The sequence below is a fragment of the Aythya ferina genome, assembly GCF_964211825.1.
Source record: "Aythya ferina genome assembly, chromosome: 7".
In the NCBI taxonomy this organism is placed as follows: domain Eukaryota; kingdom Metazoa; phylum Chordata; class Aves; order Anseriformes; family Anatidae; genus Aythya; species Aythya ferina.
Window position 1 is genome coordinate 9,955,577 of NC_140302.1, and position 18,154 is coordinate 9,973,730.

General features: G+C 38.9%; 2 protein-coding genes and 1 long non-coding RNA gene across 9 annotated transcripts in view; all 3 read left to right on the plus strand.

Moving 5' to 3' along the window:
• Nucleotides 1-2,986, plus strand: part of OGDHL (oxoglutarate dehydrogenase L) — a 57,971-nt gene extending 54,985 nt beyond the window's left edge. For 4 of the 6 annotated variants that reach the window (XM_084525322.1, XM_084525324.1, XM_084525323.1 and 1 more), the window contains one exon: nt 349-2,986. In XM_084525322.1, the coding sequence (XP_084381448.1) occupies nt 349-472 (124 nt within the window). In that variant the 3' untranslated portion in view covers nt 473-2,986. The remainder of the gene's footprint in view (nt 1-348) is intronic. The other 2 variants (XR_014694793.1, XR_014694794.1) reach the window with 1 other exon arrangement.
• Nucleotides 2,987-14,127: 11,141 nt separating this feature from the next.
• Nucleotides 14,128-18,154, plus strand: part of LRIT1 (leucine rich repeat, Ig-like and transmembrane domains 1) — a gene marked incomplete at its 5' end in the record, with an annotated part of 117,615 nt that continues 113,588 nt past the window's right edge. The window contains one exon of the mRNA XM_084525359.1: nt 14,128-14,210. Within this exon, the coding sequence (XP_084381485.1) occupies nt 14,128-14,210 (83 nt within the window). The remainder of the gene's footprint in view (nt 14,211-18,154) is intronic.
• LOC311439552 lies at nt 14,878-18,077 on the plus strand. Of its 2 annotated transcripts, none has more exons than XR_014694815.1 (2): nt 14,878-14,976; nt 17,110-18,077. It is a non-coding gene; the product is annotated as an uncharacterized lncRNA (long non-coding RNA). The 2 variants fall into 2 exon arrangements; XR_014694816.1 differs by lacking the exon at nt 14,878-14,976 and adding an exon at nt 15,022-15,908.

The window sequence follows — 18,154 nt, forward strand, 5'->3', positions numbered from 1 at the left end:
AGATGATTGACTTTCAAATCTGCACATACAGCTGTTGAAGGAGTGAGAGTCTTCATTGCCAAAAGCAAGTTACCTAATTATGATACAGTGTAGCTGTCTGCCATGGGAGGGATGGAGGAGAAGATGCAGTGAGGGGGAAAGAGGTGGAAGCTGACTGGAAGGTATAACTGATGGTACAAATTAGATTTGATTATATTTTATATTTTTATTTAAGAAAGATTGATGATAAAATGTTCAAATCTGCCAAGTTAACTTAAATGCATTTAGCAGCATGTTCATGTGCTTGTTAGTGTCAAAATAATTTCTCTTCTTACCTCATTTCTCTGCCCAATTATTTTTGTCACAAAGGTATGTTGGCCGAGAGCCTGCTGCTGCAGCTGCCACAGGCAACAAGAACACGCATCTGGTGTCGCTCAGAAGGTTCCTGGATACAGCTTTCAACCTGGAGGCCTTTGAGGGAAAGACATTCTAACTGCAGGGCACCAACTCATCTCCATTCCAGTACTGTCTCAAACCATTGCATCCAAAAAGGAAATAAAAGGGATTGGGAAAAATACTGGAAATTATGTAAGGATCCAGCAGCTGACTGCATTACACTACACCTTGCTCCCCAGTTTGTAAGAAAAAAAAAAATCCAGCTTACCTTCCACCATTTTTTGTCACTTCTCTGTTTAGATTGGGAACTCTCTGGGACAAGGAGTCTCCTATCCAAGGATGCAGTGTCTAGCTCAGTGAGGCTCTGATCTCAGACTGGACAGTGTCTAATTGTTGTAAGTAAGTAGAACAGGCATGGAAAACATGATGCAGCTGTGCATATCCCTGAAAAAGAAGAGAGGAAGCCACTAAGGAAACAAGATGCATTGTTCCAGAACAATGATTGACAGTTAATTCTAGATATATTGGAGAGGAGTAATTAAACCAAAAAACAAAGGGTGCTACCATCACACCTATAGGTGATTTTGGTAGGGAAATACATAGGGTGTGGGTATTGGGAAGAGATGGTAAGGTAGCCTGATGACGTGAGGAGGAGGCTAGAAATAGGGAGTCAAGATTACAAAGTTAGTAAACTATGGGTAATTAAAAAATGGTGTAGATTATTTAGGTATAAGATAGAGGCACCACAATGGCACTGACTACAGCTGACAGAGCAATTAGTTATCAGTTGAAGTTAGCAGAAGCCAACTGCTGGACAAATTCCTTCAAAGTAAGAGGTGATAGCACCAATTGCTCCCACTCTCTGGGCTACCTGATTTGACATGGTAGCACCTGTAAAAAGGCTGTATTTGGATGAGAAGTCTGTGTTTGTCAGCAAGTCATGGGTTCTCTACTTTATCCACTGCTAATCCCTGCCTCAAATTTCCTTGGTGATATTAATTAAACTGAAGTACCCCGCGCCTGATTTAACCATCCATTTTTATGGTGAGGAAGGTGGGCAAGCAACCGTTGCTGATTCACCAAAAGCACATGCCGTGTTTTTGTACAAGAAGTAATTGATTTTTTGTCCTTTGTGTTTACCTGTCGATCAGTTGCCATGTGCTTTCAGTATGGACATAAAAGGGAACTGCATCTAAGAGCTGGCCCTGTGCCAGAGAGCTAGGGTACAGCGGGTCCATGAGCAGAGGTTCTGTGGCAGGGATCAGCAGGGGGTTGCTTTTCTTCTGGGGAGAGAGTGCTTGGCTTTATTGGTGGCACTGTGTAGCAGAGTGGTCTCAGACTGCTGCTGCTTATGCTTCTTCTGCAGTGCCAGAAAGAGGATGGGTACAGCTTTCTTCTCTCTTAATATAAGATCTAGTGTCAGAAGTCCTGTTCCATCTGCCCCAGGAGAGCTTGGGGCTGGGTGAGCCTCGTGACTGCAGGCTTCTGCAACACTCTAGGCTATGTAGTGGCAGGAGATTTCCTCTCTTCATTGTGCTGGATGGCAAAGGGAACTGCACAGTTAAGGAACAGTTAGTGTAACAGGAAGCAGAGGAATGGCCATGCCTGTGTTGAAGTAGGAAAAAGTAACTATCTGCAGGAGGACCCTATGCCCCTGCAGTGCCTGAGGGTTGTGCTAGATCTGCCCAGAACAAGTGACTGGAAAGCACATAGATGAGACTTTACCTGTTTCCAGTTCCCTGTCCTGAGCATGCTCTTGGGACATGCTCGTGTTCCTGGCAGTAAGTTTTACCCTGCTGTTGCAATATTGGCTGTGATATAATAAGGCTTGACAGTTTATGCCTGATGCAAAGAGTCAAGTGATGCTGAAAAGCTTCTTATCTTGTCAAAATAAAAAGCTTTATTACAAACTTTGAGTTATGATCATCTACTACTAGTTCCAAGTAGGTTACCAAAAAGGGATGTGTACCTCATGCTGTTCCTTCAATTGGCCTGGAGACAGCAAGATTTTAAAAATAAAACAAAATAACATAAAATAAAACAAATTCTTCTGCCAGAGCATAAAAGTGGTGTGGTAAGTTACTTACCATGGGTTCCAGAACCAAACTTGGTCTAATATTTATGAAAAGCAGTAGCATCCTTTTAATTTAGACTAGTTGCATTGGGCTTTGCTGTCATGGAAACACTGAAGTTAGTTCAGTCTTTTGAAGCCTAATGAACTTGGAAAACACTGCAGATGACACCACCAAAGGTTGTCTCCTGTCCATTTCTACAGCTGAAAGCATTAAGCTGATAGGCAGTAACCATCACCCAAAGTATTTTAATGCTTTAAGGGGTTTATGATTTTGTGGCGAGAATTGAATTCATCTAAATACTGCTGGCACCGTTTATTGTATTCTCAGTCTGCGGAAGGCAGGCCAGTGCTGCATGAAAATTGATAAATGCACTTATGCCACAGTATATGCAAAGGTAGAAAACAAAATAAACATAGAAATGTAAGTGGTAAATGGCAGGTTTCCATTTTCATTGTGTATCATATATTGTGGCATAATAGTTGTGTAAAAATTCCATCAAAGAATGTAAAAATAAATAAAAATATGCAAGAATGAAATTCTCTGTTATGCCTTTTCTTTTTGACAGTTTTTCCTCTCAATGTTGGCATTAGTATCCCATTCATAAAAGTGCTAGGGCAGCTCATTCTTCTGTTTTTGTTTGTTTGCCTGGTTATTTAAATAGCTTATTTAAATTTAGTAGTAAAGAGGGAGACACAGCATTTGAACTGGAAAAAAAAAGATAGTTACTAAGAACCATTGGGTTACAAGTACAAATTAAGGCTTTGAGGTTCTATTAGAATATTTTTTGGTTTATTCTAAATTAAGGAATAAATCAAGTGAACACATTTATGTTTAAAGCAGAATTTTCAAAATGATGGAATTGGACTGGATTTCATTTCTCTAATTTGAAAACACTGGAATAAATCTCTCTAAATATGTTGGTTCAATGTATTTTTCTTTAAAATTGTTTACTGTTGCCTGTAGTTTCCAATAGGAACTGTTCAAAACATGTTAAAGCATTATAAATTGCTAAATGCATAGATTACACCTATTTGCAGAATTTTGCTGCCTTTCTACAGCAAGGTCCCTTGAATAAAAACCACAAAGTTTTGAAATAGATGCACATTCAATAAGTGCATTATCAACAATGAATCCAAGATCCTCTAATGGCGCCTTTAAACCAGATTCAAAATCTCTCTCTGATCTCACAGAAAAATACCATCGCATTTAACGTGCCAGCTAGTTCTTCTTTATATACTCAATAGCGATCAGTTAATCTGTGTGAAGTGTTAGAAAAATACAGAAGGTATACAGAAGAGAGAGGCTTCTGCAGCTCACCTGCACTGAAATTCAAATCACAGCTTTATAACTCAGAAGGAAGAATACAGCGAATATGAGAATCAGTTTGACTTCATTGTATCTGTGGGTGAGGTATCACATCATGCATGTCTACTGTAGCAAATGATTTGCTACAGCACAGCCTCCATCACAGAATTATTTTTGTTTCCTATTAGCTACCTGATGAGATGCACTAGCAGCAGGGGTGTGTTTGATGGAAACTTTTCCTCTACCCGTGGTGCAGTTGGAGTCATAGTCTGATAGAGCAGAGACAAGAGTCTGCTTGACCTGTTCTCCAGAAAGGGAACCATTCTGCTTGTTTGAGGAGGTAAAAATTAATATCTGAGACTAGACAAGAAACAGGAATGTATGCTCATTATTTGAACTGCGTAGATAAAAGTATGTGTGTTAGGGAGGGGGATCTTTTTTTTTCGGATCTTTTTTTTTCCAGAGCTAGGAATAACCACTATTGCTGATAATAACAAAACCTTGGGAACCTTTGCTCTACATGCACATACACACGCACAAAAATCTTCACATCGATATTTTGCCTGTTAACTTTACACAAGTGTCACAGATTCTTATTTCTCGATCTGGCCTTTTCCATTGGTGTAATGCGACTTAAAATGTTGCTCCAAACATGAAATACAGGCACACTCAATCATGTAAAGCCAGAAAAACCCTGAAAACAGATGCAAAGTTGTTGTAAGTTTAACAGGTCTGATCAAAGATGGAGGAAAAAAAAAAAAAACCTGCTGCTGTGCTGTGCATTGGTTCAGTGATTCAGCAGGATTCACGTTTACAGGGTACTCAGCAGGTTGCAGCTGGGCAGAGCAGCGACACGAGGAGCCCCCACGACACCTGGGGGATGAGTCACCTGGCACAGGTGGCTTCTTAATTATGGGACTGGCCTTTGTGGGGTGGCAAAGCAAAAGCTGTCTGTTGTTAGCTGGTTAAAGCCAAAGACTTGATCCCAGACTCTTATCCTTACTTTTGACACACCAAAATGCATCCCCATTTATCCCAGAATGGAGGGCTGCAGCTGGGCCCGTGGTGGGACAGAAGTTCCTGCCCAGGCCGCTGTAGGACACTGCCCCCCATTTCTACTCCAGAGAGGACAAGAGCTGCGGAGTTTAACTCCAGCGAAGGAGGCTGAGCATGGCTGCAGGGAAAGGCTCTGGGAGCAGGAGGCTGTGGGATCCCGGCTGCCTACACTTTCTACAGGCAGGTAAGAGACAGATGTGGCTGAGGGGAATTGGGCAGGGTGCCTTGTCCTGCCATTGGGGTGGAGGGGGCACATCCTTTGCACAATTGTAAGAGCTTCTGGGGACTTCAAGCCCTAGAGGAAAACACATGACAGTGCAGTGTCTTTCTGCTGTGAGCCACAAGCAAAGGCTTCTCAGGATGTAAAATAAACTTGCTACTTGCTAAACTTGCTACCAAACTTGTAGCATGAGCACAGTGAGGCTTCTTTGGAAGAGGTGAGTAAATCTTTGAATGAAAAATAGTAGAGAAATGTGTGTATATATATATATATATGTAATATATATATATATTTTTAAAAGGCTTTAAAAATCCCTTTCCTTTCTGTGGGTGGAGGTGAAGAATGCCCTCCCTTTGCCAGGCTGCAGCTGTGATCCCCATCAGTAAGGTCTGTTGGGAGGGACAAGTGCTGGACTGCTTCCCTTTCCACTGTCTGTGTCCTGGGGATGTGATTGTGGGTCCTTGGGCTTTGATCAGCCGGTGGAAATAGGCACCAAATAATCTGTGTAGGTGAGGGTAATTTTGCATGCATCTTTCTGCCCTTCCTGGGTATATAAAGTTACTGAGCAGAGTAAGCAGAACACCAAACTTTAAGGAAACTTTAAATGACAGAAGGTGTTCAAGTTTTCTATTAGTTCTAAGATGTTTTGGGTGGTTTTTTGTTCCTTTTGGTCACTTAGTAGTTCTGCAAAGTCCAGTTGTGTAGCAATAGGTGTCTTGGCTTGATGGACTTTACTGAATAATCATTTAAAAAATGATTATTTAAAGTTTTTTGTAATGTTTATGCAGGCCAAGGACAGAGATTAAGTGGCTGTGTTTTCTTAATCATCAGTGTGAGGTGTTAGGAAACAGCATGTGGACTGAACTAAAAATTAAACATATTTGAAAAAGGGAAACGGATGAATGTTGCCTCATTTCTACATCTTTTTTTTTTTTTTTTTTAATTTTATTATTGTTAAGTCACTTCTGATCATAGATACTTCTCAGTTCAGATTGTGTTTTTCTTAATGCTGTTATTTAAAATGTGCCTTATTATCCAAAAAGAATAAAAGAACAAAAGGAAAAATATTCAGGAAGGATAATGTGTTAGAGATTTATTAGCTTTGATTGAAAATATTTCTGAGACTTCTCCAAAGTTTTCAATTATTAATAAGCGCACCAGGCGGTTTCTTTGTGATATTTAAGTGATGCAGTCATTAATGGCAAATGGAGATCTAATTTATTTAGAGGGGAAAACAATTGTCATCATTGTTAAAGATGCTGTGTGAAACACTGAAACATAATTTCTGTTGCAGAAATCTTTACTTCCTATGCAATTCCCCTAAAATCTCTGATATTTTCACAAAGGGGCACTGAGAAACTTCCTGCCCATATCATAGCCAGCCTTGTGTCCTCCTGCCTTGGAGGGTGGAAGGAGTGCTCAGGCTATCACAAGTGAAGCAGGTCTGGGTCAGAGCTCAGCTCAGCTCGAGTATTTTCCAGGGGTGGCCATTAGACGTTACCTGTATAATGGTTTTGTTTTAGTAGCAGTTTAAGCAACCACATTTGAGTTGGTCTTGCAGTGAAATAAACGGTGTCTGCACAGGGACTTTGCTGGAGGGCAGTGATGTTTAGTGTTCTAGATTGCTCGCTGCACCTTGCGATGTGGCTCTGTGTAGAGGAAAAAGTGGAGGGGAATGTTAGGAAGGTGCCTGGATATGCACCTCTGGTATCCTTTGTCTGGGTGTGTGTTGGCTTGTGTCTCTGCTCCTTGGCCTGTGACAGAGGACTTTAAATTTCCACAATATCCATTTGTTTATAAGTACCTCTTACTGGACATCAATGGACAAACTGGTGAGGTTGCTGCTCCATAAGTAAGCTTAATTATTAAAAAGCAAAACACATTTAAGGAAATAGTATATTTCCCCAAATAAGTGTCTCTTCTACTATGGATATCAAAGGGACAAAATAAAGTTGTCTTATTCAGAACTTGATAAAACAATTGTATGTAATTCCCCTTGACTAAAAATAAAGGTTTAGCAAACTACTCCCAACAGGCTTATTAAAGATGAAATATTTATTACTATATGTTAATTACAGATTTCAAGAAATACTTAAGTAACGTAGAGTGATTGGCTTGGTCTTGCTTTGAAGAATTTTATGTGATTAAATCCTTCTTCACCAATTGTTCTTTGTGCTAAAGCAGTTTGCACAATCGTTCTTAACTAAACAATTTTTGCAATGTTGATTATGTAGCATAGGATGAATAGTGGATGTTTTTTTTCTATCAATGTCATGGCCCAAGCAAAATCAAATTCCATCAGTCTTAACATTTTTGTATCTGGACTGAAACACCATAGCTGTTCAAGTCTAGAAATCCTATTAATACAGTAAAGTTATATTTTAGTCCAGGAATATTAGTCTCTGACACTAAAAATCAGTTTTAAAGAAGTTTGCACATACTGTCTTTTTTGGTGTAATATATCTGACAAATACGTATACGTAACATACACTGCATAAGTTGTCTTTTTTCCCCTGAGCAGCCTAAGTTATCAAAAGAACCATAAATATCTTGCAACTTGATGTCCTAAATGCTATTTCATGCCAGCATATTTTGTACAAAATTACTTTGAAGAAAATTATTGTTTTATCAGAATTTCAAACTATTGTTGACAAAACTCTGTCATCCTAGAGTTGATTAAGAGCTGAAGCTTTGTGTTGCTTTGGGACGCTCTTCTTTGCACCAGCCTACTGCCTAATCAGAAGGAAGGATAAACAGAAATAAAGCAACTTAATCTCCAGTGATTCTAAATGGTTCCTAGTTACATTCTTAGATAATTAACTTCTCCTCTGATATGCTCATTTAATAGATATTTGGTCATATGTGGCAATGTTTATTTAATGCATTTTGTGCTATTTATACCACAGTACACCCTTCTCATTATATAATAGACGTTCTTTAATTTATTTACACACATCCAGAACGTTTCCTTGCTCTAATTGTGAAGTATAGCACAGGTAAGTTATACAGCACTCTTTATTGGAGAATTGGAAAACAGGGAGGATCTCTGTGGCTCAAAGCTGTTGTCTTCATTTCAGACAAAGGAGGTGAAGTCACTTCCTCCTGACTGCAAACCAAATTAGTCACAGACTCCTAGTAAGTAAAAATGGTGCACTGAAATTGTTAGTGCTGTCATCTTTAATATAACAGTGCTGGATGGCCAATATGCAAAATGAAGAGGAAGGAGATTTATCTATGTACAGTATTGATAATTAAAAATACCAAAAAACTATTAAAATAATTCAACTTTTTTTCTCTAGTCAACTTTAAACTTTTTTTTTTTTTTGAGAACTGTGCTGACATCAGCTGTGGAAAGTTGATGATTGCCATCATACAGTAACTTTAAAGCAAGCAAAATGTATTTGATAATAAATAGGATATTTTAAACTCTTCCTGAGTACTTGTAAAGAGTGATTTCCTTCTCACTAGGAGCAATGGCCAAGAGTAAAATCTTCCTACTTGCTGATAGTGCAAAGAGCACGTCAGTAGTGTGCTGACTAACACCAGCATGTTCCTTTTGAAACATGCATCTCATGTGAGGAAGAAGCTTCATCTCTCTTTTTGGTGTTTAGTTTCAAACAATTTAAAAGTGCCTGAATTGGAGCCTAGTACTCAGCAGAGATCTGAATTGCTCTGTGGAGATGCCTCTCTCCATCAGGTACAGAAGTTGCTGAGGGTAAGCCAGCTCCTAAACTGTGTGTTTCAATAAAGTGTCTGCAATTAAATGTGATTAAATGCAACTCAGGCTTCGGAGTTGCTTTCTGCAAGAAGAGTGGCTTGGGTGCTGCACAACTGCTCTGCTGGGCAGCCCATGCTTGATGCATTTTTTTTTTTTTTTTTAAATCAGGTGTTGTTAATTTGTTTCTTGATAGCTTTTTTTTTTTTTTTTTTTTTCTCTCCCTTTTTGAAGAAATTACTGGAAAAGCTGACAAATTTTGTGAGCCTTTTGCAAAACATAAGGAAATGCACATGATAAGCTTAATCATGTTATAAGAGATTGTTACTCTAAAAGGCAAACTATTTTAGTTATATTGTGTTGTTGTGCCATTAGTACCATTTGACTGCCAACTGTGCAACAGTGGGGCTCCAATCAACAGGAGCCTTTGTGTGTTTGCCATTGCAAATAGCGCTGAGGAGAGAAGGGCGAGAGGCTCTTAGTGGTACAATTTTTTCAGTGATTAAAAATACTTGAGATCCATTTCAGTGATCAGAAATTCAGAAATGTGTCTTAATGAGACAATTAGTCAAACCCTAAAAGCTGCACTGCAATTTAGTTGGAGATACTACTGGAATAATTTGCTGCTGCTGCTTTCTTTCTCCTGATTTAACTTCGCAATAGTCTGGATGAAAGTCACCGTAGAGAGGATTTGCAGGCTAGTTATACTTGTTCAGTTGTTCTCAAACGGCCATGATTATCTGTGGGGCTGATAATCCCCTTACAAATGAGGGAGACTTTGAGGAGAAAGTGGTTATTTCACACACATATATATGAAAAAAAATATCAGAATCCCTTTGTCCAAGTGGCTACTCCAGTGCCTTCAAACATCCACCTGCCTCCTAGTGCCATGGCAACTAATCACAGGTAGTGTTTGGGGAGTGGGTACCAAACCAAAAGGGCTACTTCAAATTTGTATGTATTTTTCCCATCTATTACAAAACCCAATAACAGAGTCTGAGATCTCTTTATGCATTCTAATTGGTAGTGTTCGAGATGTCTGATGGAGTTTTTGTTTTTGTTTTAAATTTCATTGTCATATTAAAAATCTTGTCCATCTCCAGTCTTTGACAATTTGGTCATAATCGTACTCTAATGCAGAGTCAGAGTAGTTACTCTCAACCCATACTTTTTTTTTTGAAGTTTGCTACTTCTCTCTGAGACCTGAAGCCTTCTGTTCCTCAAAGCTTGTTCGTATTTATTCAAGTTAAACAAGCTGATCTATTATGTCTTAATATCTCCCTACAAAACTGCTGCCATTCCAACTTGGAGGTATGTCAAAAATGTTCTCAGGGTGATGTTACAGAGGGCACTAAACACAGTAAGACCTGAAAACTTTTTTTTTTTTTTTTTTAATTTAAAAACAGAACTGGTTAGGTCTTTTTAGAGTGTTTTCATTGATGTTCACAGCATTTCATGCTCAGGAGATCTGGGGAGCTTAGTCTTCTGTCTGTCTCTGTAGTTATGGGGTCAGAACCCCAGTGAATGGTGAACTAACTCAGTATTGTCCAGGACAGAGCTAGAGTGGAGCAAATGATGAAAACCCAATCTCCTCTCTTTGTGAATGTCTGCTCCAGAATGTGCTTTTCTCAGCTGTGAAAGTGTTAATTTTATTGATCTTCTCAATATAGTCGTCTGAAAGTTTTCACTTTCTAATCTAAACTAAAAACATTAGTTATAGAAAGCAAAAATGTTTGTCTTCTAGAACAGTGTGATTTTTGCTTTGCTTGATTTTAACTATTAATACTTTTTTCTCACTTGCTAAAGAATATTTTTAATACCTCTGGCATCTTTAGGATATAATTAAGAGATTGTATTTTAGTATAGCAAAGCATTTCTTTTGACAACATTTCTGTTTTGGATCAGTACTGCAGTAGAGGTACTTCAGTTATTTGTAACTACCTACCTTCTTGCAGCTTATAGGAATTATTATGAGTGCTAGGATTTATTTGTCTTTGGCTCTGTAATGGTCAGATGGTCTTGCCTGAAGCCCTACTAGAAACTGCAGCTGCCTAGCACTCCTTAGCCTCAATGTATGCTGTGTTTCTCTGTTCATACAACTGCGTTAGACTGCAAAAACTAACCACTTTCTTTCATAAACTAAATATGGGTCAAGTTGAAAATTGTCAGAGCACTGGTGTCCTGAACATATGGCTGCTTGCAAACTGTTGGATTCACCTTGACCAGAAGTAGGTTTTAACTGAGGTTGAGGGTGTATGTAGATAAATCAGGAACAAAACAGTAGCCTCATAATCTAGTTACCAAGGGGGGAAAAAGGGAGGAAAAAGCAGTGTTACTTTTCTGATACCTGGAATATTGGTAATGGTAACTGCAGACAGCTTTAACCCTGCCCTTATAATCATGCCAGCTTGCTTCTCTCTGTACCCTTGGGCTGTGTCTAAAGATACGAAAACGTTCTCTGGAATATTTGCGGCCAAGAGAAAAGTAAAACTGGCACATTTGTGTGAGTATGTATGGATTGATCAGCAGCTATTAACTTTGAAATGACTATCTTTAACATAGGAAACTCCCTGAAAGTTAAAATAATACAAGATGTCCAGGAATTTAATTCTTCTTTTAATTAAAATCAAACTATTTGAACTACTTGTTTGTCACAGTTCTATATGAGTTTGTGACATTCAGGGTGGTAACACATGACTGGTTCTGGAAAAGGATGTATATTCCTGTCTGAATGACACATTAAGAGAGACAGAAGCATGAAGAGCCAACTGTATCATAAAATTTCTAATACTTTTGTGATGCAAGCAAATTGCCTGGCAGAAAAACAAGGTAAAAGAGAATGTGAACCTATAAATCAGTAAGCACTGTGAACGTATAAATTAGTAAGCATTTAACACTGCTTTTCTGGCTTCTTCACAGAGTGGATCCAACTTGCCATCACCTCCTAAAGGAGAAAAAACACAACTTAGAAAGTATATCCAAATAAGCTTATTCATATCTTACATCTGTAGTCCTTGTTGTAACATATGTGTTCCTTTGCATTCTCCCTCACAGTACTTGGACTCAGTTTGGCTCTACCCTGTTTAACTGCATAATCTGAGGCTGATTCACTTTTGGTCTGGATTTGAAACAAGGCAAAAAGTGAGTGCAGCAGTGCAGGTGATTCAGCAGACAGTAGAATAGCATAGATCTAATACTGCAACAACAACAACAACAAAAAGGTTGTATTTTATTGGAATAAATTTCCAAAAGGAGCAGTATTGGAACCTCCCAGTTACTGTTTCTTTTTTGTTTGTTTGTTTGTTTGTTTTCTGTTTCTTTCCTTTCAGGAAGGTGAAACCAACCAAGATGTGGTGCTAAAAATACCTTTGTGCTTGGTCAGCTTTCTGCTTTCCCTTCATACCTCCAACTTCCCCAGCCCTAGAGAAGCTGTTGAATAGTGGGGAGGGGAGGAGTGGTGGCTTTCAGCCTTTCTCTGGAAGGTAGTTGCACAGGAAATGAGAACTTGAGCCCTCAAGCTCTTTGACTCTCCTGAATCAATATATATAAATATATAAATATATGTATGCCTCTATGTGGGGCACTGCAATGGTATTATTTTTGGTTTGCCAGGGGAGAAGGAAGGGGAGCTGAATAAATAAATAAACTAAGACCCAAGCATATAAGTTTTAACTGTGGACTGAAATCTAACTGGTTTTCTTGTGATTGTGTAGTGGTGCATGCAGGAAGGCCTTGAGAGAATGCTCTCCTAGGCATTGCCTTAACTGCTGAACTGTTCTCTCTTCCTGATTGTGCCCTTTAAAATGCCTCAAATATAAAGTAATGCAAGCTTAGAAGAGTTAATGTTGACAGAACTTGGACTGTTTATGCCTTAGGAAGTGCTCACTTCAAAATGTAAGTGCTTTCAGTGAGAGACTGGGATGAATAAAACTCTGTGCTTACCAAAATCCAGGTCATTGATGTTGCAGCGAAATACAGTCTCCTCGTTTACTATGAGTTCTACAGTATTCCAGTCTGGTATCTCCTCTAGAATCAGCTGGTGCCCATCTGCCTGCAGGACAGCTGGAAAAGGGTGAAGAAGCAGTGAGCGGTATTGCATTTGCTTGCTTTGCTGTGAACTCCTGGTATATTGAAGTTCTAGGGCTTATGAGAGCAAGAAGCAAATAACAGTGTTAATGTAACTAAGTGCTGTACAAAACTCCCTACAACTCCTGTCTGCTTTGATATCTAGCTTCTCTATTATTACATTAATGGATCTCCTTTGAATGAAGCCTCCACCCTCTGTCATTTCTAGTTCTAGCAGTAAAAGGCAAGAAATTCATTATGCACTCATATTTGCTATTAACTGGCACAGCAGCTGTAAGAAACACAATGTATTTATTTGCAAGTACCATGGAATAAGATTAAATACAAAAGAAATCTCCAGTAAACATTAGGATGGTGCTATAGAACAGCTGGAACATTAAGTGAACAACCTTGATAACCCAATTGTTCATTGACGCATAATTCATTTCACTTCTGCTTAAAGAGTAATTCTTCAGTAAGGAGTAATTCCTCAGTACATTAAAGCCTTGAGATTTTGTGAAGCTGAGAATCAAGCCAGAGGGGACAAAACCTTCTCTCAACCTACGTATTTGTTTAGCTGAATTAGGTGTGTTTTGGGTTTATTACAGTACATTGCATAGTGTTGTAAATTAATCAGAACAGGGGAAGTGAGAACTCGATGCAGTTCCAGCAGCACATAAATGTCTCATGCTTCTGCATGGGCACCCATGGATTTAAGGATTTATTTATTTGTTTGTTTGTTTATTTTATTCATCTCATCCCATGGCTTTTTGTTTGTTTGTTTGTTTGTTTTACTAGGCAGAAGCAGGCTCCTGAATACTTAACATTTATGCTCTTGCCTTTTCAGTTTTTATTGGCAATGTTCTAAGGCTGAGACCACGTTCTGACCACTGCACGTGAGTTATTTTGGTCCATGTTTTATTGATAAAAGCAGATAGGAATATCGCTCTCACTGTCCCAGTTCCATAGCAGTTGTGTGACTTGTCAGGGTTTCAGGGTTGGTGTTTCCTTGCTGAAAGTGGCATGGCTCAAGCACTTAACCTAACTGTATCCACCTGTGATGGCAACTCCTAGCATTTCAATTTACTGAAGAAACAATAGCGAAAATGGCTGAGTGAGGAGTACAGTTCATGAAGCAGCATGATGAGTTCCTGCTGTGCTTTTTTTTTTTTTTTTTTTTTTTTTTTTTTTTTTTTTTTTTTTTTTTTTTTTTTTTTTTTTTGTCAGCTGAGCAGAATCCCCATCAGACGATTTTCACTGCTTTCTAGCAAATTGCAATGGCAATCTCTGGCAATTAATTCATGCTCATAAAATGGATGAGAGCTGGTGTCTCTGTGCTGTTAGCTGGAGATCCGTCCCTGGGGGGACAGCTCCCCACAGCACTTGTTGGTCTTGCGAGGTAAGGCCTGGTCCTTCCCAGTCCCTACCTGAGGTCGCTGGGGTGGCCTGGCAGCCCCAGCCGGGTAACCTGAGTGGAGTGCCAGCAGCAGCAGTCCTGTGAGTGAACCCGGGCTCTTCGTATGTTTCCAGTGCCAACCCAGTACTGGTTTGTCCTAGACTTCTTTGTCTATTGCTGTTGTATCTATGATCTAAGGCCTTTATAATCACAAAATGTGACTTGTTTTAATACTTCAGGTCACACACGTACAACGCGATTTATCTGGTAACTTTAGATGAATTTTGCTAGGCAGAAATCTTTATTATGTGTCCTGTTATAGGCAGAAAACGTTAAAATGAAGGGAAAGCGTTGCTCATTCCCTAATGAGCAGCATCTGGGCTGCAGCAATCCTTGTTTTCTCGAGGAATCGTTTTCAATAGACTAGCTACACCTCATTTCTCGGTGTAGCCCCTCCCGCCCCGTCCCGCACCTCGCAGGCCCTGCAGGCGGGCGGCGCTGTTCTGCGGCAGCCCGTGGCGCCACGCCGGGCCCTGCAGCACCCGTACCACCGCGCCTCGCGCCATGCCGCCGCCTGACGGGGCGCGCGCAGCGGCCGTTGGGCGACCGTTGGGCGACCGTTGGGCGACCGTTGGCGGCGCCGTCGTCCCCGCTCCTTCCCCCGCGAGGGGCTGGGTGGTGGTGTGTGGCACCAAGAGGCGACAAGCTGTCTTCTGGGGGCTTTTATTGGCGGCGTGAGCTGAGGGAGGGTGTCCAGCGTCTGCTCCAGGTCGCATATATACATATACGTTAATACAAGTACAGATAAATACGTTCCAATAGAGCAAGAAACATAACCGAAGCGTAATGTGCTATAAATAAGCATTTACATTTGTCATAAATCTATACTATCTTATAAAAATAAAAGTTATCACTAAAATAGTTCTCTATCTTGTAACACGTGCAGCAGCAGCAGCAGCAGTTCAGGTGCGTTGTCACAACCATGCCCCGCTCTAATCACAGACAGCAGAGGGTCTTGGACAGCACTCACAGGAAGTGAGGTCGGGTTCTTGCACCCTTAAAACACCAGTTTTGAAGTCAAGTTTCTTTTGGTTTTGTTCACCGTGAATATAGAGGTTCACAAAAATCTGCTTTTTAATTGCTACATCCCAGTGCTGTGTGTATGTGGGAGCAGACCTATGAAGAGAATGAAATAGTTACCACCTTAAAATTATCTTGCAGAGAGTTTGTATTTCTCAGGTCCCACTAAGAGGTCTCGTTTAATCATTGCCACTTGTTATATTAATGTCTTAGGCTGTCAATCAGGATTTTCAACCTTTTTAATAAGAACAATCTATTCCATTGTTTTCTGGTTGGAAATATTTTAAATGTGTCTCATTTGATTTCCACAAATACATGTGCACAGAATGTATTTTAAAACTTAAGAAGAGAACTTAATTTGTATAATACAACTAATGTTAAATAAACTCCTATTTCCTGAAATCCTTGGTAGGTGGATCTGCAGCATGGGATGATATGATACAGGTGTAGGGGATTCTGGTAACTGAGAAGCAGCATGGTCCCTTATGAAGTTCCTGCTGGCAAACTGAGGATAAGTTTGTAATGTCCTGTGCTGTGAATTTTATCCATCTTTAAGTTATTCAAGACTCTCCAGTTTAAACAAACCAGGAACCAAGTCTGAAATTTCTTAAATGGAGTAAGGTACTTTGCAGATGCTACAGTTAGCATGAGTAATGACTGAGGTTAAACACATACATAAATGGAGGGATTGAATTTGTTGAAGCTATTCAGGTATTCAGGCAGATCACTAAGTATCTGAGGTACAAGGATAGAATGCTTTGCTAAATTAATAGGAAGCGTTGGGTGGTCACTGGTTTCTTTCTCAAGTAAGAATAAGATGTCAGCATTTTCCACCACCAGTATTTTCTGATGTCAAAAAAATCCAAAACACTTGTTATAGCAGCTACAGACAAGGTGCTCTTAACAATATATAGGTATAAAATTTCAGTAGTTGGAGTTTCTGCCTGAATTATCAGTAATTGTGTGCTGAGTACAGTGTCTGAGCTACTGTTAAAATCCCAGACAAAAAAAAAAAAGTAAAATGCAAACACAGGTAATGTCTGCAAATAAATATTTACATCTATCAAACTACGAATACAAAATGAAATGATATATTTAATTAGAATTAAATTAATAAATAATCAAATATCAATTTCGGCATTTTATACACTTAAAGTATGGTCATAATTTCAAACAGTTATATAACAAAAATCTTGAGATTGTAGTGCTACATTTATGTTAAAAGAGCAGAATGCCTTTGCAGTGACATAAGACAGCAAAATTACTGGGAATGTTTCAAAGTAATTTTTGTAATTATAGCATGGGAACAATTTCAAGTCATAACTTGAACAGTATACCCATTAAGTGAACATTCAGTTTGACTAACGCTTTTTAAAAATTATTATTATTTTTTAGAGGGACATTTTAGGGGGACATTTTAACTTTGGGGCAGCTTTTACAACATAGTATTATTTACATAATTTAAAAATAAATTCTGTCTTTGGTTTGAACCACACTCATGGAGTAATAAAACATACATATTTTTAAAACAACACATTAATTAAAAATAAAAATAAAAAGAGCCCAGCCCTCAATCACTGTAAATCAACATAGCTGATTTGCTCGCACATAGCTGACTTGCTCCAATTGATTATTAGGCTCACTGTGCTTTCCTATGAGGGCTTGTGGATTGCAGACTATTTAATTGGATGTATGCAACTTGAAAGAGGCAGTAAAATAAGCATGGGCATAAGTAATCTACTGAGTCAATATCTAGAGTTCTTAGACAGAAACATATCTGTGCTTCTAGTTTATTGTAATAAATCCATTCCCTTGCTTTCAGGCCTATGAGTGCTAAGATTCAGTCTACAAAGGAAGAAAAAAGGTCTCCGCTTCTCCACATGCAAGTCCCTGTGCAGACTTCTGAGTGTGCTCCAGTGTGCCTAACAAAAGATCAGTGCTGGATTCAGCTAGTGTCTTTAGTCTGTCACCAAGTTATATTCTAACAATTACGACTGAACAGTGCTAAACAAGGCAACATACATGTATTTCAGCTTGAGCGAAGGTATCTGAAAATACCAGTCCTTGGAAGGATTTGTAGGGAGTTAAGGAGATAATGAGAAAAAAATCAGGATTATATGCATAGAAAAGGTGGAAATTACCAGGTACTATATTATTTTTGCAATTGAATTTACTGTATGTTGCAGAATATGATACCATATATCTGATATTAAAAAAATATAAAATATAAATCTCTCCCAGGTGGGATAATGCAAAGCTGATATGAGTACCACTGCTCTTAAACTGGTATTTATTGTTCTATCTTGGGGACTTCCTCGTCTTGCAAGTTTGCCTCTTCATTCTAGTTATTTATTGCTGTTTGATTTTCTGTGGTTGCATACAGCTGTCCTGATAGTCACAGGGACAGAATTCATTCCTGTGCAAACAAAAAATTCCTGTGCAAAAAAAAAAGGTTTTAAGCAGAATTGAATTGCACTTATGCTTTGTGCTTTGCCTCTTTGTTTGTTAGATTGGATTTTGCTCACTGGCAGAAAGAAATAATTAAGTCAATTCATTATGGACAAAATTCTTCCATTTCTATTTGATGGACCTTATCTCAAATATGCTGCTTTCAGGATGGGCCTGTGCTTGAGGCCGTTGCAAACCAGAATAAAGGCAAAACTACTTGTGCAGCATTTTTGGATTGGGGGAACATGCAGATACTGTTCTAATTTTCTTATAATCTGTTGTTGTTTGTAGAAATACATGGCAACCACTATTAAAAATTATCTGCTTTTATAATGTTGGAAATAGGATGGTGGTATTCAATACTCTTCATGCAAATTTCATGACTTAATGACAACAGCTTATTATTTACAATGTTATGC